Source organism: Phocoena phocoena, chromosome 4, assembly GCF_963924675.1.
Source record: "Phocoena phocoena chromosome 4, mPhoPho1.1, whole genome shotgun sequence".
Taxonomy (NCBI): Eukaryota; Metazoa; Chordata; class Mammalia; order Artiodactyla; family Phocoenidae; genus Phocoena; species Phocoena phocoena.
The window spans coordinates 67,983,711-68,008,795 of NC_089222.1; the positions used below are offsets into that span (position 1 = coordinate 67,983,711).

The following is a 25,085-nucleotide window of genomic DNA, read 5'->3' on the forward strand; positions in this document are numbered from 1 at the left end:
AAACATAAATTTTTTCACATGAAATTTGGGCAAGTTATTGTTTCCTGTGACAAGGATCCATTTGAATTGAGGTAAATAAATTGATTATATGTTTCCAAAGTAACCTCTCCTATGCCTGATGTGGTCTGCATTCCCATTTTTTATTAATCTCTTGCCATATATTATTGACTATCGTTGCCATAAATTAGCTATTACAGATAGTAATAGCTAAGAAAGGCGACAAAAAGAACTTATAAAATTTCTCTTACACAGATACATTGGAGGAGAGAGATTTTCAGAAATGCAAATTATATCTATGTTCCTGTTTCATTGCACTGGTCATATGGCTTGACTGGAATTCTTTTTTGATGTTAAATTATTTTACAGGAAAGTAATTACAGAGTCAACTTTAATTAGGTATAAACCCAGGTTTATATTCAATATTAATTCAATATTAAGTTTTGTTTACAGTGATATATTCTGATATACGTTATTGCTGAGCTGATGAGAAGAAAATTCAGGCCCACGGTATATTCAGAATTTAAGATCATTTAACAATGTAACCCAGGAAGGAAAAATAAAACGAAACTAAAGCAACTGCATTTATATAGTACGCTTTTAAAACAACGACCAGTCAGGAGAAATCCCTATTCTTTATTGCCTTTTTAATACTAATCATCAAAACTGAAGAAATAAATCAGTCTGTAGATGACTATGGGTATGCGAAAGAACTTACGGGAGGAGAAAAACAAACAACAAGGAAACCCTCTTTCTATATTTGGGAATGGTAGTTATACTTGCTCTTTCCTAATGGTGAAAGCAGGCAGTTTGAGATTCAGCCCCTGGTATCCCTACACTTACCATACCAGCTCCATGTTTTAGAACACCCCCCAGAGTGTTCTGTGATTACCCGGAGTATATGAAGTTTCTGTGACCAAGGTGTGTTTTATCCTTTCTGTGGGCAGATCAGCTAGTTTGTGATGAAGTTGAGTACGTTTCAGCTACAGATGTTGGTAATTTTCTAGGGTCCAGGCAGTGTCTTCTATTTCAAAGTTATTTTATAGGAACTGAAGCATCTGTTCGAATTCAAAGGAAATCCACTGTTTTACTTTATCAGGCTTATAACAGATATCAGGCAAATCGTGTTCATTTTCACCTTTTATATGTTGTGGAGAAAAGACTGTCTCCTCTTTCAGACATGATAGGGTAGATATACAACACCGTTCATTCATTCACTGAGTCCCTATAGAGTATGTTAAGCTTATTCGAACATCAAGGTACCTTATTGCTGGAAAGGGACAATCTACTTCCTATTACATTTCAAATGTTCTAATAGCTTTTGTTGCATAAGAAACACATGGGACACAGAGGACCCCACAGAGTCCTTCTCAGGGCACTTTTTGGTACTCACACGAGTGTCGTGTTTTAACTTTGGAGACTATTTTACTTGTCGTCATAAATAGGCATCTCATTAGCATCCCAGCAAAACACAAATTTCTCCCTTCTGTGTTTCTGGAACTACTGAAGTAAACAAGGGGTACAGGTACTGCTTCCTTCATCCTGCCAGCTTCACTTTGGTGGAAAAGAAGAAATAAATATTATTCCCATTAACCTGGCACAGAGCTAGCTTCATAGGCTGCAAAGTTCGCAGTCATGAAAGGGCCCTGTGCTTTGTTTAATGTTCTGCTCCCCCCCTTATGAAACTCTTAATAATTTATGAACAAGAGGCCCTGTGTTTTCATTTTGCGATGGGCGCTGTGAATTATTTTGCTGGTCCTACCTACCTAACACTTGTTCTCCTTGGCTGTGCCGGTCTGCCCTCTGCCTCTAATTGTACTTTGTCAACACGTCCACTGTCTTCAAATCAAAGAAATAAGCAAATAAGAAACTCTTTTGGTCGTTGTCAACTAAATGCTTTTAAAATTAACTTCAAATGTACGAATTCCTATGGCAGGTTTATGATATAAATTTTTAATAAGGCCGTGGAAAGTCTGCAAGAAGATTTCTAATCATACAATTCTTACTTTGGTGGGTTTGTTGCTGTGTGTTTCAGGCTAGTTAATTCAAAGTTAGTGTTGTTTTTATGCTTTTTTTTTTTTTTAAAGACAATTGAGTATACTACATAGCTTTTGTTTCTTTAAAGTAAAATTTGAGGAAAGCTTAAAATGAAATATGTTTTCCCATTTTTTTCTTGAATAGTCAGCAGCTCTTTGCTCAAACCTGAGAAATCTAGTTTTACATTATATAAAGTGAGGCGTCAGCCCTGGAAGCAAATCCTATTGTGAAGAAAATATTTCACCCGAACTTTTTGGGATTAAAAATTATGGCATGTAAAAGCATAGCCATCAACACCTATTAATGGCTTGAAATACAGTTTCTGCTTCTTTGGTGCCACCCCATATGTTCAGTCTCACTGCTGTCCCAGGGACGTCGTCTTTGTACCCCTGAGGTAAATGGAGTTTCCATTTCTCTTATGTCCTTCAAGCAGCACTGAGTGTTTACTCACTGGCTTTTAAAGCTGGGTCCCCAAACTTTTCTCTTTACATTTATTGGAAAAAAAAATTCAAAGGGCCATGTTTCTTTGTTCTCTTCCAAGCGCACAATTAGCTTGTTCCATTCTGTGTAGCTAGAAGGAGGAGGAAAGGGTTGGCCCAACAGGCTTTTTACTGCCTGTGAGAAAGTGCCTGGCGAATTTCTTTGTCCCCTTTGTCAGGGGCGGCTACCTCCCTAATTGTACTGCTCTAGGGAAGCACGTGCCTCTGGGAGCATTATCTGATTCCTACAGGACGCTCAGGAGTGCTTTGTATACTGACCCTTAACTTGAACACAAATAATAATTTCAATCCCCTTTCTAGGCTGTTGCCGCAGGCTTGGACACCTAAGAGCTTTCATTCAGCCAGGGGTGTGTACGCCTTCGTCCGGGCCTCAGGTTTTAGTTTTGTCTCTCACAGCTGTCTCACCTGCAGTTTGCCTCACCTGTCAAGAGGGGAAGCTAAAGATGGAGGACAGGCCTAGGAGCTGTGGAAGTCAGAGGGGAGGGAAGGCGAGACTAACAGCTGCTCTTGTCAGCAGGGGGATAAGTGTAAAGAGATTAATAGTTATTTGAAGAGCAAATGGGGACATGGCATTCGGCAGTGGAATGCGAATGCATACATGTAATGGAATGGGCATGCAACCGTTAACATTTAGACAGATGCTCTCTGGACTGAATGGAATGGCAGAGTCCTTTCTCCTCCCCATGTGAAATACTTAAAGTTTAGTAAAATCATTTTCTTACGCTTAAAGTTGAATTAAAATTGTTTTCAAGCATCCGTTTCTTCGTGAGTTTGTTCTTCTCTGTAGTTTGACTTAATCTGGGACTCTGTTATGTTTCAGTTGAAGAGCCAGACTCCTCATTTCCTTTATAAAATATGTACCCACAGGACTGCCTTTTTTTTTGCTTTTCATTTGTTTTCCTGTTGCTAACTTGAAGAAACAGTGAGGTTTCCACGTGTCAGAAGATTTCACAAAGGGAAAATGGTACACAGGCTGGTGGCCCCTTCTGGAAATGTGTCCAATTTGACTCAGGAATGACTTGAATTATCTTATCAGGCTGACAGGTGTGATGGTGTTGGCAGGGCCCTGGACTTGGAATCGGAAGATTTGGTTTCAAAATCCCTACTCTTTGCTTATTAGCCGATGCTTGAGCAAATCACTTCCCCTCTCTGACAGTAACACAGTAAAGATTTTTTGCCGATGAAATGAGAAGTTAAATCATTCTTCCCATAAACATCTTATTGAATACCTACTTGGTGCCGGTTTTCCTAGAAGAAATAAAACACGTGGCAGAGAAGCTATATGAATTAATGTACTTCTGAACTATTTCAAACATAGAATCTTAATCATAACTAGATGATGTTTCTCTTACACACGTTCTACTCTAGAAAATAGTAAACTGCTACGAAGAAAATGAAAAAACAGATGAAAAATTAGGCTGTTTGGACGGTCTGCTAGCATGTAACCTTTTAAAATATATAGTTGCCTCTCCCTATCCCTGCTACTCATTCCCCTCCAGTCTTCATGAACCCAGTTCCTGGGGGCAAGTCGGTACCCTGAGACAGAATTTAGAATGATGACTAAAAGGAAATTTGGAGGACAACTGATTTTTCTCAGTAAACAACAATTTGATGCTTAAGTCTCCTCTAGAACGTATCTATCTAGTGGTCTTTTTCATTCTGAATACCAGGACAGAAGAAGAAGAAAAAAAAAAGAGTAGCAGTCAGTATTCATTTATTTTAAAGAATTCATAAGCAGCTACAGAGCACTGGCACTTCTTGCCCAGTTTGCGAATGAGCACGTAATCCACTTTCAAATGCTCTCGGGGAGACTGCAGTCTCCAAAGCTTGCCCATGAAGCTGTGTGAACTGTGCAGGTCATTACAAAACATACACACACCTGGGGTTTCTCTTGGAGTTTCGAACTATGCATGACAAATCGGTCATCTTCCCTTGATTGCGAAGTGTTGCGGACGTGAGGTGGAACTCTGTAGAAGGCACTCACCAAATGATGCCTTTTTGGCAGCGAGGATCTGCAGCTTAAATGGCTAACGTGGGGGGTTTCTGGGTGTCCCGCAGCCACAGTACACGAACCTGGGGCTCCTGAACAGCATGGACCAGCAGATCCAGAACGGCTCCTCGTCCACCAGTCCCTACAACACAGACCACGCCCAGAATAGCGTCACGGCGCCCTCGCCCTACGCACAGCCCAGCTCCACCTTCGACGCCCTCTCGCCTTCGCCCGCCATCCCCTCCAACACCGACTACCCGGGCCCACACAGCTTTGACGTGTCTTTCCAGCAGTCCAGCACCGCCAAGTCCGCCACCTGGACGGTAAGAGCACCGGGCACCCATGTGTCCTTGAACCTGATCCCCAAGTACAAGGGTCTTCTCCATTACCCCTCCCCCCTTCCCCGGCTCTCTCCCCCGTCAAAGCTTAGAGCTCCATATTGAATGGTGCAAAATTTCTCCCTGTCCTCTAAGGACATTTTGGTTTGAAATATTCAACACTGACCCAGAGAGAGAGAAAGTGCCATTTAGTAGGAACAGCCCTGATCTGGGAACCAACCTGCGTTCTGGCTGGCTCCTAGCAATTTCAGTTGATGCGTTCTAGCCTGCCTCACGCTGTTGGGAGGTCCTTTGTGTGAAAGATTTTTTTTGGAAAAACGTAAAGCATTACGCCAATGGAAAATACCGTAATCATAGGATATGTGTTTGCAGTCTGCAGAATGTAGGCGTTACCAGTCTCATTATTTTGAAAAAATAAATGACCCAGTAAGGTACGATTTAAAAAAAAATGAATAAAATCACAAACACAGTGTAAAAAGAAATTAAGATCTCCTCTATTAAGGAAGGGTTAAATTTGTGCATGTGGGTTCTATAACATGAATCATAGTTTATTGATACATATGTATCTATTACATGTAGAAGCAAGTTTCCCTCCCAAAATCCTCCTAAACCACACATTAGGGGCCTAAATTAGCTTCAAAGAGATTCTGATGAAAAATGTTGAAAAAAATCTTATATATAACTTTTCTAAGAAAACATGGAAATACTTTTAAAAATTAAAAAAGCTACAAGAATGTTGATTCTATTTCAGAGTTTATTTTATTATAACATGAATAAAGCTTAAATATAAGGGAGGAAACCTATAAGACTGGTTTTAACTGGTTGATCAAAGAATGCCCAAGACCAAAGTGACGCACATTTTGTCAAAGAATTTAATGTTCGCTGGGATTATAGAAATGCTTCCAAACGTCATCGTCTTGTTGAGAAGTAGCTTTCAAATTGTTTTAACAGATTTTTCCCTCTTTGGCAAATAGGTTTCTTTGGAAATCATTTCTGTTTGTATGTTACAGTATCCGGGCTCTTCTCCAGTTGTACAGTGTATAAAATAATCTGCATTAGTAACACTAAATTCCAACATAATTTCACACGTGTCCCCTCATTTTGACCTCACTCTTTTTGTGAGCTAGGTAGGGCACATTTCACAACTCCCATTTTACTAGTGAGGAAAGCTGAAAAAACATGGGGATTCGGTGGCATCCCTAAAGTTACAGAGACTTTTGTGTAGCTGGTCCTATTTCTGATTCTGCCACCCTCCTTCCACTAGATTATGTCCTTTCTTTTTCTTTTCACCATTTCACATCAGGATGTCCCACAATTGTCTAAAAATTTATCTTAGCGCGTTTCTTCCATAGTTTGAGAAGCGGTGCTGTCATGGTTCGTATTTCAACCGTAAAGTAGAAGTGTTAGCTTAAAACTTGATCTCTCTTCCATGTGCTCTTTTTAGTCAATTGTGTCATACTATTTAGTCTCTTTTATATTAATAATTGTGGAGGTGGACACTCCAGGTGAGTAAACTTAGAGTAAACTTAAAGATATATTGGTTGATTGATCTAAGTAATATCTTGCTGAAGAACCACTAAAATAACCATTTTATAAATGGATCACTGATGTGTTTTTGAATAGGGGTCACACCAACTGGATGTTTACAATCACTGAACTTCAAAGCTAACAGTTTTTCATCTGACATTTGCAGAGTTCTACTGTATTAAGGGTGAGCACATCTGAGGGATAATGGGCATGTTGGGGCCATTAAATGAAGAATCACTGCCCTCCTAAAATGGCTTAAGAACCTTGGGGATGGAGCATGATGGAACATCAATCTTTCTTCCTCCCCCCTCCCTCCCCACCTCATCATACAGAAGTCTTAACACTTTTTTTCAGTTTCAGTGCAGTTCTGAACCATCTTCCATCAAATCCCCTCTCTCAGAGAGGTACACTGTCTCAAAAAAAAAAAAAACGGTTGGGGATACCTACATAAGTGGTAGGTTAAATGTAAAGAAAACGGGGCTTCCCTGGTGGCGCGGTGGTTAGGAATCCGCCTGCCAGTGCAGGGGACACGGGTTCAAGCCCTGGTCCAGGAAGATCCCACGTGCCGCAGGGCAACTAAGCCCGTGTGCCACACTACTGAGCCTGTGCTCTAGGGCCTGCGAGCCACAACTGCTGAGCCTGTATGCCACAACTACTGAAGCCCGCGCCTAGAGCCCATTCTCCACAACAAGAGAAGCCACTGAAATGAGAAGCCCGTGCACCGCAACGAAGAGTAGCCCCCGCTTGCCACAACTAGAGAAAGCCAGCGCGAAGCAACAAAGACCCAGTGCAGCCAAAAATAAATAAACAAATTAATTAATAAAAAAAAGTAAAGAGGGACTTCCCTGGTGGTGCAGTGGTTGACAGTCTGCCTGCCGATGCAGGGGACACGGGTTCGTGCCCCGGTCCGGGAAGAGCCCACATGCCGCGGAGCGGCTGGACCCGTGAGCCACGGCCACTGAGCCTGCGCGTCCGGAGCCTGTGCTCCGCAACGGGAGAGGCCACAACAGTGAGAGGCCCGCATGTCGCAAAAAAAAAAAAAAAAAAGTAAAGAAAATGTTTTGTAGAGTACCCTAGTAAAATTTCCTTACATGTGACAGCAGTGGTATCAGGACCCTGAAAAAGGGGTAGGCACTGTGGTGATGGGAAAGAGCATCTCTTGAGAGCCAGAAAACCTGGATTCTCACTGTGATCATCCTCGTGACCTTAGCCAAGTTACTTCATCTTTCTAGAATTCAGTCTGTGCCTCTGATGAGGATGAATGGGGTGAAAACTACTTCTTCTTTTCCTTAAGATGAGATAGTATTATTAATCAACATAGTTTTTAGAAGAACTTAGCTTCTAATCAGTTCATTTGCCTGCCATTAATAAGTGACCTTGGTTAAGCTGGTTTGCCTTTCTTGGGCTTCTGTTCAGTTGTCTACAGTGTATGCTATAGATACTACAGAATAAAATGATTGAATTAAATGTCCATTCCATCCTACTAGCGTATCACATGGTATTTATATTTTTATTCATGTTCTTTCTTGTTCGCAGTTAGACTTAGTTTAGGCCCAGCTACATTTCATCTAAATCCAGCACATTTGAACCCTTGTTTGAGTAACTCCTGAGATCACCTAAAAATATGTAAATTCTTAACCATGGGCACCAGTGTCTTATACATAGCAGCACCTAACTCTTCGAGCCAAATTATATATCCTCACACTTATACACAGACCTCACATTTTTAAGTGTTCTCTCATGCGACTTGGAGCCTCAGAACCAAGGCTGTTACCCCGTTTTAGAAATGAGGAAGCTTCGAGAAGTAAAGGTTACATGGCTGATCACCAGCCAAGGAAATAGAGGAACCCAGGCCTCCCTCCTTCCCAGTTCAAGTCTCTCCACCATCTTATCTAGACTGTCTTTCTCTTGATTGACAGAAGGCGATACAGACACTCGCAGGCCCTGTGTAGTATGGAGTGAAGCCACCTGACAAAGGACAGATTTTTTGTTTTGTTTTTTGTTTTTCTTCTGCAGTACGCGGGCCTCTCACTGTTGTGGCCTCTCCCGTTGCGGAGCGCAGGCTCCGGATGCGCAGGCTCAGAGGCCATGGCTCACAGGCCCAGCCGCTCCGCGACACGTGGGATCCTCCCGGACCGGGGCACGAACCCGCGTCCCCTGCATCGGCAGGCGGACTCTCAACCACTGCGCCACCAGGGAAGCCCCAAAGGACAGTTTTTATGCTACATTATACAACACCTATTTCTTAGGCATCTGTGTATTTTAAAGCAATTTTTCAAAATAAAGACACTATATTTTAAAAACTGCCCACAAACTGGAAGCAGCAAAAGCAGCTGTCATTAGGAAGGGTCACGTGTACCTCATATTCTTCTGGTAATTCTTTAGTAAAAATTTTGTTAGTACCATTTTATCACTTGTCATCCTTTTGTGTTGTTTGCTCTTTCAATTTCTGGTTTTACTAAGAGTCACTGCCAAAATATAATTAATATATTTAAAGTATATACACATATTTCCTTTGTTTTCTCTGTTTCCAATAATGAATGTGTGTTCCCAGTTCCATAAAAATATGGTATCTATTTTAAAATTCTTCCAATGAAATAAAGTGAAGAGCAGTGACATTCTTCCATATTCTCTCTTTCACACACACACACACACACACACACACACACACACACACGCACACACAGACCCAAACCAACACGGAATTTAGGGCTTGGGTTTCAGATTTTCTTCTTATTTCCACAGTGTAATTGTTACTTACTGATAGAGGCCTAACATTTACTATTATAAAGTGCTGGTCTAGCATTATAGCTGGAACTCATCAGCCACAGGCCAGTTGACAGTATGGTAATTTGGAAATGGCAGGAAACTTAGGTGCAGATTTCAACCCTGAAATTTACTAGCAGCATCTGGGACCTGCTCAGAGAGTTCAATCTCTTTGAACTTGACTTTTTCCACCTACAAATAGGGATGTTCATACTTTCCTTATCGTGAGGATTACATGCCACATGTAGGTGCACATATCAGCACCTGGCTAGTCATAGGCATACATGTGTTTACTGAGTCTGAATTTGAATCCCTTTGCTTCACGAGCTTATTATAGTTTTGTTTAGGGTTCAGTTGTGCCGCAAGTAATAATTTGAGAGAATGCAAAGCAAAATGTCTTCTCCTTTTGTTTTTTCTTAGTGCTTTTGGGCTATTAGCATGCATACTCCAGCCCCACAAGACTGTGATATTATCCACTACTCAGATGTGTGAATAGATGGCATACGATGATATCAGGCCTCCCATGTGCAGACTTCTGCAGGTTGGCCGAGCTGCTTTCCTAAGTCTGTCCAAGCAGATGTAGGCTCTCCTTGCCGGCGCTAGGAAAGGTCTTTTCCAGCTTTAAGAACCTGTTGAATTCCAGCATTTATTTCTCATTTATGGGGATGTCCTTTTTTTTTTTTTTTTTTTTAATTCTCCGTGTTAAATAAAGAATAGCAGTGGTTTTGTGGTGGCAAAAGTATTGGAGGCAACCTACACACTCACCAGTTGGGAACTGGTTCCATAAATTGTGGCATATCCACATGACAGAATACTCGATGGCCATTCAGAAGAATCATAGGTACCGATCTGGAAAGCTTTTGGAGTTGCTGGTGAGGATGAGATAAGCCTTCTACGGCACCTGCTTGAGCTTTGAGAGGACGGGTAAGGACACTACTTCTGGGGGCAAAGTGCTTTCTTTTGCTGGACTCCAGGGACAAGGCTTTTTTTGTGTGTGAATATAGATCAATCGGTCTTGATTATCAGTGTCACACACCTTTGACAGTTTGAGAGCTCTTTTCCCCACAACCCAGGACACACAGTATAATCTGTGTGCAAATACTGGGAAAATCCTCAGGTTAGTGTTTTTCTGTTGTGCTCTCCGTCTGAGATAATGACCCTGGACTTTGGACATACATCCCTTTTTGCTCTTGTGACTTTTTTCCCTTCATAGATGGCAAGGTCTTGTAGTGCAGGCACCTGGACCTAGTGCTCAGAGCCATGTCCAGCATATAATAGGCCCTTAGTAAATATGAAAAGACTTTGTTTTCTCCTCGTGGCCAAAGGAAGTAATTGCAGTCCCAAGCAGTATCCCTCCATTCTGACCTTGACTGTTAACTGTCCATTAATTCGATGCCATTTGCCTCCACCGGTGATTTAGAGAGCCCTCTTTGCCTTCCTAATCATGCCAGCCTCATGTCATGTTCAGAGCTTTGAAGATTCTGACTTGAGCAAGTGGAGATTAGGGAGGTGGCATTTGAAAGGGGAACAGCCAGTTCTCCGGAGAGTTTCATTGATCCCAGCATATCGGGTCTTGCAAGCTCGCTCCCCTTGGCTCTTCCACAGGCGAGCTGAGATGCCTGCCTGTGGCCCACCCTCCCTGTCATCAGGTTACCTGTAATGTAAGACTTCCAGAAGAAGGCTGCCAGCTCTGCAGAAATCTAATGCAAGCCAGCCCATTGCGTGGCCCTCTGGAATTTGGGGACTCTTAAGAATAGCCCATCAAAGGACATGATGTACAGACAAACTTTTCCATGGTGAATATGATTTATGCTTCCTTGCACAAAGGAAACGCTTCTCTCACCAACGCTTGAGCCTTTACTGGGGCTGGTCTTAACTGAGTGGCTGTTAGGTTTCATTGCTGAGGGACAGAAGTCAGTAGACTTATCTCTTGCCAGTGGTACATTTGTTAATCATAACAAGGTTATTTTCACTTCTTGCCAGAGCTATCCTCTAAATCTCCAGAGATACATAAAGAAGTGTCTTTTTGTGCTCCTCCCATGATAAAGAAAATAATAACATTGAGCATTGTCACCTGTTATCCAAGCTATTTCTTAGTTGATGAGAGTATTGAGGAAGAATGTCCTAAATAAAGGGTTTGGAGATTCTTGGGGACGGTTCATGTTACTTGTTTGACTCTAGGTTTTGGACTTTAAAGTGAATTTCAATTGTAAGCCATGCTATAGGGGTGTTGTCCCCACATCCAGAGCAGAATAACTTAGCAAGTTTGCCCTAACTTGTTTAAATTAACTCTAGGTTAATGTATTCGTGATAAGGCGACTTCACCTAATCTGATGTTTAGGGCCCTCCCAGACTGTGCTCAGTGATTTCCTGAATCCACGGTAGAGTTTCTATTTAAAGGAAAAATATTTTATATTTATTTATTTATTGCATCTAATGTTACGAGAACTGACCACTGATTAAGAAGAAATAAATAGCAAATTTAACTAAACTTGCCTTTCTTTTTCTACTACAAAGAGAATAACAGCAACCCCCCCTTTTTTCCCCTTCTTTTTCTTTGTCCTGTTCCTCTTCCTCTCTCTCCTTCTCCTTCACTTATATTATTATTCATAGTAGTCAATTTCGTTTTGTAGATATTACCAGCCACTTGGTATTCTGTTTTTCCACTGTGGCTTTGGTTTCCCAGAAGGGTGGATTATTATCAGGAGGTAAATAAATTACCATGGAAATTTCCATCAAGAGCAGGGATCCGATCATCAGGCCCATTTCCCTAAAAAATCACTTCCACTAATAATGGACTACCTTGAAGGTGGCAAACCCAAATATCTGTGGCACTAGGGGGTAGTGTAAATGAGTCAAGTGGTGGGGATGGAGGCAGTGGCGAAATGAGTTTACACACCTTCTCTGCGAGGGAATCTGCTCCGCAACTCCACCCTGTTGTCATGGGGGAAAGTAGGGCTGGGGTTTAAAAGATGAAACTTTCAAGAGCATCTAGAAACCTGGATTTGCATGTAATATCTCCAGATCTTTAAGTGGTATATTCATTTAAAAAAAAAAAAAAGTTGTAAAAACCAAAAACCAAACAAAACAATAGTCAGACTGAAGGCTGTCTTTGCAGTATATTTAACAGTGACAAGGGACAGTTCCTTAAAATTTAAATAAAATAACTGGAAACTACAGCAAGCATCTAAGGGGAAAGTTACAAATAAATATATTCCATTTGGAAATAGTAATTCTCTGTTCCTTTCAAAAGTCCTATAGATTGACTGCACCCTCCCACCCCCTACAATAAACTAAGCAATACATTATCAAAGTAGATCTTTCTCAGTTTGTTTTCATGCAGTTAATGACCTTCCTACCTTCATATTCCTATAAAATTTATTTTATAAAATGTAATGATCTGCGCGTTGGATCCTTGGCATAAGGAGAGAATCTTCTGTTTGTTTTGTTTTATTTATTTATTTTTGGCTGCATTGGGTCTTCGTTGCTGTGTGCGGGCTTTCTCTAGTTGGGGCAAACAGGGGCTACTCTTCTTTGTGATGCGCAGGCTTCTCCTTGCGGTGGATTCTCTTGTTGCAGAGCACAGGGTCTAGGCACGCAGGCTTCAATAGTTGTGGTGCACGGGCTCAGTCGTTGTGGCTCATGGGCTCTAGAGCACAGGCTTAGTAGTCGTGGCACATGGGCTTAGTTGCCCCACCGCATGTGGGATCTTCCCGGACCAGGGCTCGAACCGCGTCCTCTGCATTGGCAGGCGGATTCTAACACTGCCACCAAGGAAACCCTGTTTTGCTTTAATACTTAGAGAATTAATGCTTAATACTTAGAGAATTTATGGGACTCCATAACTTAACTAAAATTGGCCAAAGCTGTACCCAGAAAAGGCAGTGAGATTGAAAGTGCTTCGAATCAGTTTTCTCAGCTCACTAACCAATGGCTCATTTGTAATTAGCACATAGAGGGTGTGGCAGAACAAAAATCACCAGAAAATTGAGGTATAGACAGAGAATAATGTCACTGTATTTTTCTTGAGCCATTAAAAAAATACTATATATCATTCAGTTTGACAGAGATTTCTTCAAGTCATCCCTGAATGATGGGTGCCATTTATTGCTCTCAGTGTCTTCCCATATGTGAGCTTTACACCTTCTCCTGTTTGCATTCCCTGATGTTAACCATTTCCGTAGTGTGATCAAGTCTTGTAACTGTCCCCACCCCCTCTGGTGGAGAAGGGAATATGTATTTTTCTCATGAGAGGTATTTAGCAATCAGCTGTCATGTCATGGGTAAAAGCAACTACATATGAAATAAATCCTCATGGTTTTATAGCAGCAGCAATTAGTATGTCTGTTAGGTCACTGGAGCCTGAAGGAGGCATGAGATAACATAGCTCTCTGTTCAACAGCTTCTAATTCTTTGAAATTAAAGAAAAGTTTATTGTAGAACAGAAAGGAAAATCTTAGACTCTTTGAAGCCCTGCAGATGCTTTGTAGACGTGGAATGGTTTTTAGCACAAGGGGTCCTGTAATTAGGCACACAGGGGCCTAAAGGTACTGATCTCAGCAGCCATCTCTCCTGTGGTTTTTAATAAAGATTACGACCCCATCATCAGGCTGCCCTCAGCTGAAATTTAAAGGAAATTGAGAGTAGCCAGAGACCCTAGGTCTAATTTACTGTGAGGTGAATTAGGGAGGGATTCTTACTTTATAAATAGAATCAGCCTTCTCATTTCACTTTGAATCTAATAATGAAGACTCATGATTTCTTGGTTAAAAAAATAAAACAGTATAATTTGCCACCTTGTTATTTTATTAGAAGGGTCTGAAGAATTGGAATGTAATTTCTAATTGTTTTATGCAGAGTTAATTCTGTGTCTTCAAGTTCATCAAACAGGTGTTCTTTGGGGGTTACTCATTTAGTTTGCATTTTTGTTTTCCTCTTTATGCTGTTTTGCCAGTATCATCTGCACTAAATCTTGTGGAAAATATAACAAATAAGATGAGGACACCATTTCAAAAGACTTTTCTTTTACTTGGGGCGGTTTCCAAGTTGTATTAAGTCAAAACAATAATGATTGCTTACTTAAGGATCCTCATTTGAATTTGAGAAGTCATCTGACAGGCTCCTGAAGAGTGTGGCTCATTAAGTAGAACACAGAACTCCGAAGGACAACTTGTGGGCACTAAAAAACTCTGTGATCTGGGGCAAGTGACTCTGTTTGTGCTCATCTATTAAATGGGTATTGTAATATTTTCTTGGTAGGATTGCTGTGAGGCTTAATTAAAATTTACAAAGTACTTTGGGAGCCTGAGAGGTGAAACTCTAAAAACACCGTATGTTATTATCTTAGGATCCTGCATTTTTGTTTTTAGATTTACCTGCGTGAATAGTACATCATATCCATGCTTACAATTCAGGCAGTTTTTCGAGGTTTTCCATTTATAAGCAGACATGAAATGAAACAGTATAGATCTATAAGTCCCTAGAAATAAGTGTAGGATAAATATATATGTTTGCATATGTGTGTATTTTTTTTCTACTGTAAAATAATTTCTTCTTAAAACATGTTTAATTAGATCCTGTAATTGTTAATCAGATAATTTTTTTCTTAGAGTCTCAGTGCTTTATTGGTAATATTTCAGCAAACCAGTAACAGAGTTTTAAGTTGTGATCATTTTGACTAGGTCATTAAAAGAAAAATTTACTTTTTATTAAAAATGCAAAAATACATACATGTATTTACATAAATACAAATATTTTACGCTTGTTGAGTAACAAAGGAGTTAATTTACTATAATTTGGGCTTCAAAGCTATACCTTCTTTCTCTCTCCCCCTTTTGCTTACTTCTTTCCTTCTACTCTATCTGTTAATTTGAGATTTTATGAATCTAGAGCCCTAACATTAAACGTTATAAATTGCCTATCTCTCTCTTTTTTTTTACTACTTTGTATTCTTGGAAAAGCAAATTTCATTTTCCCATAAGAACAATGTTATAATTATGGATTACGTTTCTGAACAAGAAATTGTCATCAAGTAAGTCATAGATATGATTAACTGTATGTCATAAAAGCAAAGTTCTATAAGCTACGGTAATTGTTTAAAACAGCAAAATGATTTTCATAGTTCTATAAAATTTGCTTGAATATCTTGTATGCCTTGACCTATGTGTGTTAAGTTTACTTATAAAATCCTAACAGTTCTTTTTATAAACTTGACTTATCTAAAACTGATATGCTATTGTAATAAACATTTAAATTAACATTTGACAGACCAGAATTTTGATGCATTTGACATGTAATGATTTGAGAAGCCTATGTTTCTCAAAATAGGGGAATTAGAATGAATAGTTACAAAATGTATTCCTTTTGCTAAGAATTATATTCAAAAAATTTCTGTAGTATAGACCATTATTTATTTTAAGACAGTGAATCAATTTTAAAAGATATGATTACCAATTTTGCACTTAAGAAAAGAAAAGAAAAACTGGATCCTTTTGAATTTGAAAATAGAGTTTTGGTGTATGTTTACTATCCCTGCCTGCCACCGTACTCTCCAGAGTGGAATGGTCTTGAGAGGAAAAATTGTCCCCCAAAGCAGCTGGTCAGGAGAAAGGCTAGGAGTGCTACTGGAGAGAGTTCCGTTCCTTTGCATTAGTGATTGATAGTGGAGGTGTTTGAGGACACAAATTGTGTATTAGACCCAGGGTTTGGTGTTTCCCTCTAAACACTATCAATTCAAGTTTATCACCTACCCTCACTCTTCCAACCTTTTTGTATGAAACAATGGAATTAGTGGGGAAGGCCTTTGGGAAATTGTGTTTAGTTGGTAATTAGATAAAGCAGATTGCCCAACATGTAAAATACAAAGCACTTTCATAATAGAAATCTGGAATAACTTTTTTGTACTTCCAATGCATAGGAAATGTCTCCTGTTGTGATAATTAATAATTCCTTTTCTGAACTAATCCACATAGATAAGTAACCTCTTTTTCCTTTACTTATTCTCACGCCTAGCATGTGTTGAAGTTATGCATGTATAAATAAATGCACACTCTTTTTAAATGCTTTAGTCTAACTTTATTCCCTTTGAGTTTAGGAAGACACTTGGCAAATAACTATTTTAATTAGCCTTTCAAGAGAAAATCATCAGCCTCTAAAAGTTACCATGGATAACTCATTCTTTAGGCTTATATTGTCCTTTCATAATATTCACTGGTAATGGATTATGTTTTATGTTTATCTTCAAAGACTACAGCTTACACTTTTGTATATAATTGTAACAAAGGCATATCTTGCAGGTATTTATATTTTATGTCTGAGAATCATCATATAATTTAACAAATAGTAACTCATTCATGAACATTTTGGTGCAAAAGTTGGAATGACAAGTGATGAGGAACTTGAGATCTAGGGAAGAAAAGATGTCTCATTCAGCAGCAGAACCAGAAGAAAATATAGACTTCTTCCTGTCTAGTTTCCTATTCATGAAGCAATTAAATATATAGCTATTTGTATAAGTTTCTATAATGTATTCATATTTCAGTTCTCAGCTATAATGCTTTTCTTTGCATAAAAATTTTAGACATAGGTGTTAAAAGGTGTAAGAATTGTGCTGGGAACAGTCTTTTTGTTAAGTTTTCATAGAATCTTCTCAGCCTTCACCCAAGTGTAATTATCCTCTTGGATACTTTGGGATTAAGAGTGGGAATAGAGAGAGGAGACTCAAAAGAAAGAACAGGAGAGAGAGGAAGTGAAACGGTTTCTAAGAAAGTAGTGAGTGGATTCTTCTTTAAAGGAAAATGTATACACTTCGAATTTGTAAGTTCAATGTTTTCTAAGACACTTTTGTAGTCCTGATAGTGTATTTTCATGATATGGACTTCTACTTTGAGGAAAAGAGCCAAACCAATTCAAATGGAATGTTCAAATTCAGTCTAAAATCTTCACTTCATTGATTACTGCATTCGATAGTCTACTGGATGTTTTTCTTTGACGTATAAGAAAATACCTCTTATTTCCTTTAGTTGTCTTTTTAGGAGCGCTGACTAAGCTATGTCAGAAAAGGAGAGGAATGGGGACTTCTTACTTTCTTTTACCTAGCAAGTCTTATTTCTTTTTGAGAACTGGGCACTTACTTTAAAATTTACACAATACTAGATGGTCTTAGTCAATAAATATACGGTAAGTAAATATAATTCTATATACTTTCCTAAAATGCTTTGAAATTTCCTGGAAAGAAAATCTCTGTAATTATCTGCTTGTGTTTTAGTAAAATAAAATTAAGCAATAAAATTTTAAGTCCGTTTTCCCAGGATAGTAATGATGGTTTTATTTTGTCAGATGTGAGGTTTAACTCGTTAGTTGGTGCCACAATGTAATAATTGAAACCATATCTTCATGTAGAAGCATTTTAAAATTTTATACATTCTTTCTACCTGTTAGAAGTATTCTTTTATTACAGTTACTTTTGAATATAAGTCTTCCTTCCAGCTAACTCAGAACACAGCCTAACTTCAAAAAACTTAGGTTGGATTCTGACATTCATCCTGTTTGCCTTTGAGGATCCTAGTAGGTATCCACATATATATAGAAATGACCAGAGCTACTTGGATATCTTTTGTCGCTGGTCTCAATAAAAGCGTCAGCCATGCTCAGCACATGGAGAACGCTTCAAGACAAGTTAATTAGAAGCAAGGGATTTTTCTTTTTTTAATTGGTTAGAAAATTTGTTTTGAAGTTGTCACTTGGGCATATGCTTGTGGGGCATAGATTAGCTCTTAACGTATTGCTTTCTTAATTTGTTTGGCATTAGAATTTAAGCTTCGGAAACCAAAAATAATAATAATACTTTGAAACATGTAAGCAGAAGAGGGAATGATCTTTTTTCCATAAATTCCTGACTTAAAATGAAAATACTATTTCAACTGCTAAATTACAATGAGATGTGATATAAAATATATAACCCTGTAAAATATGAGAGATACTTACACGTGTATCTGTTTTAGTTACCTTGCAAGACTGAAAGTTACAAATATTGTGACCTATCTTAGCGCTTACCCATCCAACAAAGCTTTGCCTTTTTCTGAAAGAAGGGACTGTGGTTCTCGTACTAAAGAACAAGCAAAAGTGCCTAAGGAGGCAGAGTGGTGAGCGGAAAGAATTCAGGATTGGTGGTCAGATAGACCTGGGGTTGAATTCCACCTCTTTCTATCTGTGTTGCCTTGGGCAGGACACTGTCTCCAGGGCAGTTTCTTCAACCCTAAAATGGGGATAATACATCTTCAGGTAGCAGGGTTATTGATAGGATTAGACATAATGAATGTGCAGTGCATAACAGTGCCTGGTAAATGGTGATTTTTATTAGGATGAATTATGAATTTAAGATTAGAATTTGGACTAAACCTGCCCTTCTCACAGATGCACCAGGAACTGCAGTAGGGAATCCAATCTACGGAGTTCCTCTAGCTTCTGATGCCTTCCGCGATGTGGAAGAGGTGATATATTAGAACAGTCCTTTAAAACTTGTACCCCAATTAGGAGCAGGGCAAAATGAATGTCCGCCTCGGGCATACTGAGGCTATAATCTGAAGGGTTCCATAGAAAAAATATAATTTGTTTATTTTTTTGTAAAACTTGTTTCGATTTTGCATTTTAATACAAATATACATTTAAATATATTTATCTCCCTCTTTTAAAAAGCATCATTAAAATTAAAGTTCCAGGAAGATGGGTAATATTTATCTTGTGAGTTTGAGTTATACTCCGGCACACTGCCATTTATATTTCTGACGTACAAGTACCTTAACCATTTAAGCGGCACAATTTTGAGACACATTGATTTGCTCTGGGAGAGAGCCCTGGAGGTTAGTTATTTTTGCAGCTTCAACCCCAAAGGAACAAGGACGCATGCTCCGAAAGGGTGATATTGTTAATCGGTGACCAGAGCTCCTTTTTTAGTGCTAGCTTTTCTGAAACCAGCCACATTCTAGACTTGTTGCGATGGCCCCAGAGGGCACAATTAGCACAAAAAGGGAGGAAGTCCCTGGGTGGCAGATTCCAGCTCAGAAGGAAGAATGGCCAGGGTTCTACAGGGCTGGAATGCGCTACCTCCAGTGATAGTGAGCGCTCAGCCCCTGGAGCAAGTCAAGATAGAAAGGAGACCCTTGGCTCAAGTTTTAGGTGAGAGAATGGATCAAGTGGCCTCTGAAGTTCCCTTTGAATGAAAAATTCTGTGCACCCAGAAGAGAAGGCTTTTGTGTCCGGAAAGAAAGAAGAGGACAGCGGTTGACCCAGCGGTTGGTTAAGTGGGGAAAAGAGTACACTTTCCAGAGAGGCAGTGGGAACAGCTGAAGCAAAAACACAGAGGCCAGCCTGCTTTGCTCGCCTGGAGACAGGACTCTGCTATTCTGCCTGAAGCTGTGGTCACGGATAGGAAACAGCAGAAGTCAAGGCTCGAAAGGTAGGATGGGGCCAGCCTACGCAGGTTAAGGCATTTGGACTATATCCCACGGGCAGTGGGCTGACACTGAATACTTTTTGAGCACAGGAATTGTCATGCTCGGGACTGTAGATAAAACCCATTAATCCGGCAATGTATGGAGGTTGGTTGGAGGGGGCCTGGGGGAAGGGAAGCAATTTGGAACATGCCACTGTAGTGCAGATACAAGATGGTGGGCTCGCTCCCTCAGTGACACGGTGCACTGATGTGGGGAGGACAGAAATGAGAGAGGGCCAGAGGCAGCTGCTGAAGTTGTTGCTTCCAGAGGCTACACAGGAAGGCAGGGAGGAGGAATGGAGAGCCAGGCAAGGAGCTGAAGTGATTAACTCTCTTACTAGCGGAGATCTAAAGGCTGCCATTTTCTAGCTGGGGCCTTTGCAAATCTCTTAACCTCCGTGGTGTCTCTTATCTCTAAAACAAGGCTAATGACACCTACTCTCCAGTGTTGTTGTGAGGATCCAGGGAGATAATGAAGTGAAAGTGGTTTGTAAACTCAGAAGTCTGTCCTCATGCAAACTGCTTCTGCTGCCTTGGGATAGAGGCGGCGGGAAAGGCTTGCAGCTTCCTGTCTTGCAAAATGAACGAACATTCGCATTTTTTCACCCTGAGCTCTAAGCTAAAGGTACTGGCTGAATGAGATGATTCTTATCCAGCCTATTTCAAAACTTCCTAGATGTTCTCTCTCACCGCCAGTAATAAAAGCTGAAAGCCTGTTAGCTCCCGAACACTTGGCCCTTCTGCCTTTCTTCTCTCCCTGAGCAGAAACCCAAGTAGTCTATAGACTAGAATCCACACTCTTCTCCTGGACTGATTGAAAGGGCTGGTTGCAGGAGATAAGGACCTTTTTGTAAGGCTCTTCTAACTGGGTGTACTGCAGAGGCCTCCCTATGGAGACGGTTATTGTCTATTAAGTTGGCTGCTGTCACAGACAGCACTGCCCGTTTCCCTCAGTGCTTGATAACAGATGCAGTAACATCCATGCCTAGGTCATAAGCCATCCCTTCCAGGGACTGATTTCCCCCTTGAAGCACCAGTGAGGGGAGAGGCCCTTGTCTGTCAGAATTCTCATGACTGAATCATTGCCATGAGCTAATGTCTCCAGCTTTGTGAGTCAGTGCTGGCCCAGCCTCAGTGTTGTAGGCAAGAAAAATGAAGACACAGGTTAGACTCCCCTCCCGTCATTAGCTTGCATAGGGGGAAAGCAAACTGAGCAGTTGTCAGAAAGTGGTACTTTGGAAATCAGGTGTTTGGTTCTTCTCCTCTGTAAGGATGTCAGATAAGTGTAAGTTTCTTTAAGCGTTAGCAGTAATATTTTTACAAATCCTGTGATTTTGTGTGCGCGCTTTGTTTTGCTTCAGGCAAGGTAGGTGAAATGATGTGCTTGGGAGATGAATGTTCTTGTAATAGGCAAGATGTAGCTTGCAGGAAAGCATCTGTAACCAACCCATTCTGCAAGCGACAGGGCCAGGACTTGTTTGTGTTTTATTGCCTGTTCAAACATGTCTAATTTTTAAAAGATTTATAAACTTTTTAGAGGATTCCTCTTAACATGTTATTCCTTCGTATAGCAAGTATATGTGTTAATTGCCTGGTGGTTAAAATATATACCCTCATGGTATGTGGACAGTGGTAATATTGAGCTAAGTGTTATCAAAATAGTTGTCAATACGAAGTAGATGTAAAAAGTATTAGGACTGTCAGGAATAGTTCATAAAGCTGCCTATTAATCCAGTAGGCAGAAAGAAATTATGGTTTCCAGTTTTTTTACTCTTCGTGGTAGAGATTTTGTGCAAAGAAGCGTGAGAAGAGCACCTGGATATTTGTTCCCAAATACTCAGAGATATTGCTCAAAACTTGATCAAAAAGAAAATAACAGAAAGGGGGAAGAAATCAGTGATGGGAGGAATAAGCTTAAATACTATCAATATCAATTGAACAACAGTATTTTTAATTGTCTTGACCCCTCTCCGTCCTTTATCATATGTAGATCATATATATAATTATATTTATATATATATATAATTATGAGTAATAAAAAATATCCCGTGGAATAGTGAGAAGCCTACTTGTTTTGTTGTTTTAGTAGATGTTACATGTGTACCTTCTTAAATCTGTGTACTTTAAGAAGTAGTAGGGTTTTATGGCCATGATCTCATTCTTGACACCCTTTGGGGAAGAAGGTTGAGGGTATGTGCTGTAATTTATAACAAATATTCAGAGTGCACAAGATGGATTGCTATTCCCCACTACTTCTGCAGCCCCTCCTGTTTTCCCTTCTCTTTCCCATTCTTCTTTTTTTTCATTCTGTCAAAGACATGAGTTACAGTGGTGAAAAGGGCAAAGAAAGCAAAAAAAAGGATAGGAAATGGTAAGAAAAATAGGAAGGAAACTTCCAAAACTTAATGTTTAGTGGCTCTTTTTAGAAGAATGAATCCTTTGAGCTTCTAAAAGTAAAGTTAGTATAATGAAAGTTTTCTTCTCCATAAAACCAAATCTTTTCAGACTTTCTGAGGCTTCTGTGAGTATTGTGTGTGGCAAGGACAAGCGTTGTTCTCTATCTTAGAAAATTCAGAAATATTTTGTCACTTAAAGTGAATCTGCGTTGATTATATTTGATAGGTTTCTTAGAAAAGGCATTATTTCACATTCAGAAGCTTAATTTCCCTTTTGTTAAATTTTTTTCTTGGAATATTTAAAGTTTTACCTTCTCTGAAGCTTCAGAATTACTACCCACCCAAACAGGTATGACCAAGTATACACTTATCATAGCTGTCATAGAATTTCCCCATTTGGTGCTTTATATGTTTTGTATCATATGCATATGCACACATGTCCCCAGGTGCCTTTGTTGAAGCTAGGTTGATGACCCCGTTCATTAAGTCTCAGTTGTTACAATTCGCTGAAACACACCTTTAGTTTCAAAGTGCATTTCTTGAGCACCAGAAGGTGCACTTTGGAGAAAAACACACATTAACTCCACAGTTTACGTGTAAGCAAGGGACCAGACCCCTCTGAGACTCAATTTCCTCCTCTCTAAGGTGTAAATAATCTCCCTTGCAGGTTGTTGAGAATGCAGTGTGGAAGCCTTCAGTCCAATGCTGGCCACTGAGCAGTCCCTTCCTAAATCACGCTAGTTACTATTAGAGCTCGATGCTTTAGGGTAATCCTGTTCATAGGTAAGTTAGCCCTTCTTCAAAAGGCTCACAATCCATCAGGGCAAACTGATAAACCTCGCCGTAATTCAGTGTGACAGGTGCTATAATCTGTCTGGAATGTCCCCCTACCCACCACCTTCCTTGTCTGCCAGGCAGACTCCTATTCAGCCTTTAAAACTCACTGAAAGCCTTAATTGTAGATGAAGCCTTCCCTTGCCACCACTCACTCAGGAGTTCCTTTTCTTACGTTCATGACACTTTGTACATATATTCAGAAGCACGGTGTACCGCCTGTCTGTCTCTCCATTACCGTGTGAACTCAGAGGCAGTAGCTTTGTCTTTTCATCTCTGTATCTTAGTGCTGGCACATATAATGGGTCTCAACAAATATTTGTCAGATGGTATCCTTGTCTGAACAAAGCGTGATGCAGCACAGAAAACAAACTGATTTGTCCAGCTTCACAGAGGACTTCACGTTTACAGTTGGCTCTCCAAAGATGAGCAGGGTCTTGCAATGGGGAAAAAGAGAAAGGACATTCCAAGTTGAGGATCCAGGTAAGTGAAGGCATGGAGACGTAGCCGTGTTGTGTAAGTCTAGGAGTAGGAAAGAGTCTGGCATACCCGGACCGTGCAATGTTTGGACGAATTGGAGAGGAGCAGGAAGTGAGGCTGGAGAGAAGTTCACAGAGCCAGATGGAGCGGGCCTCTGAACCCTCCTAAGGAGTTTGGCTTCAGTCTTGAAGGCATTGAGGAGACACGGAAGGGCTTTGAGTAGGGGGGACGACATCATATTCTATCGTAGGAAAATAACCGGCAGCAGGGTGGAGGTGGGGAGACTGAAGGCAGGGAGGCTATTGCAATAATTCGGATACTAGAGTAGGTAAGGGGAAACGAAGGTGAGTGTGGGGTTGGGAGCGGATTTGCAGTGTGCATTTCGGAGATGGAAACCCACTTCCCACAATTGGGGTTGTTTTGACTCCTAACATTGTAGCATTTCCTGCACAGTTGTTTTAGAGCTACTTCTCATCAGGACTGCAGTCATAAACAAGTCAAAGAATATATTCCTCAAGTGTTGGGGGAGTTTCTGGTGTTATGCTTTTACTTTCTTCTCTTAGGATTCGTCTTGGTTATGTATCCTACCGCTTTGCCTATGAGAGGACACACATGTCTGTAGTTGGCCAGATCAAGAAACACCTTCTGTTCTTTCTGGTTCTGCCTTGCATGGAAAGGGTCTGGAAGGAAGGTTTTTTTTTTTTAATTTATTTATTTATTTTTGGCTGCGTTGGGTCTTCGCTGGTGGGTGCAGGCTTCCTCTAGTTGCAGTGAGCGGGGGCTACTCTTCATTGCCGTACGAGGTCTCCCCACTGTGGTGGCCTCTCCCGCCGCGGAGCACGGGCTCCAGGCACACGGGCTTCAGTAGCCGTGGCTCAAGGGCTCAGTAGTTGTGGCGCACAGGCCCAGCCGCTCCACAGCATGTGGGATCTTCCTGGAGCAGGGCCCGAACCCATGCCCCCGCACTGCCAGGCGGACCCCCAACCACTGCGCCACTAGGGAAGCCCCTGGAAGGAAGTTTTATTGATTGAAGAAGGAAGAGCCCTGGCCAGGGAGCCGGTGACTGGTTTGATGGCTTTGGCCCAGGTCCTTTTGCTGCTTTGGACTTCAGTTTCCTTATCTATGAAGAAAACATATTGAAGGAGATCATTAATCCTTCTTCCGATTTCTTATCCTAAATATAAGAATGAACACTTATGGCCTTTTACTGGATTAAAAATAATGTATCTAACAGTAGCTCACAGAAAGTGGAAGTATCTTTCACTTCAGTTTTGGGTATAATGCAGAAGAAAAACAGGAATGCTATGAAAAAAAAATAGCGATGCTAGTTTACAGAAATCAGTAACTGGACAAATATGCTTTGACCCAGGGCTGGCCCTCAATTCAGTTCAGTAAATTGAATTATAAAATCTCTCCATTCTTTTTTGCTGAACGTTAGAGGTGAATTTGTTACAAAGGATATTAACTGGTAAAACACAAACAAACAGAAACTACTTTAATTTTTACCTGTACCCAAAGAAAGATTCAACATTTTCTTGACAGATACTATATTTCTAAACCTAGCTGTAGGAATTAGACCAAGAGGGAAGACTTTGTAAATCACCTACCTAGAGATCCAAGCATCTGAAAAGAGGAATCAGGAAATCAATGGTTCTTCCTGCTTTAGTACCTGGAACATACTGTTCTGAGAAGTACAATACAGGGAGTGTGCTAATTGGTACTAAATAT

The 25,085-nt window shown here is 40.3% G+C and overlaps 1 protein-coding gene across 5 annotated transcripts in view; it reads left to right on the forward strand.

The window, feature by feature from the left end:
• Positions 1-25,085, forward strand: part of TP63 (tumor protein p63) — a 220,952-nt gene that overhangs the window by 137,547 nt on the left and 58,320 nt on the right. For 4 of the 5 annotated variants that reach the window (XM_065876173.1, XM_065876174.1, XM_065876175.1 and 1 more), the window contains exon 4: positions 4,593-4,847. In XM_065876173.1, the coding sequence (XP_065732245.1) occupies positions 4,593-4,847 (255 nt within the window). Of the gene's footprint in view, positions 1-4,592; positions 4,848-25,085 lie in introns of those variants that run through there. The other variant, XM_065876177.1, reaches the window with a different exon arrangement.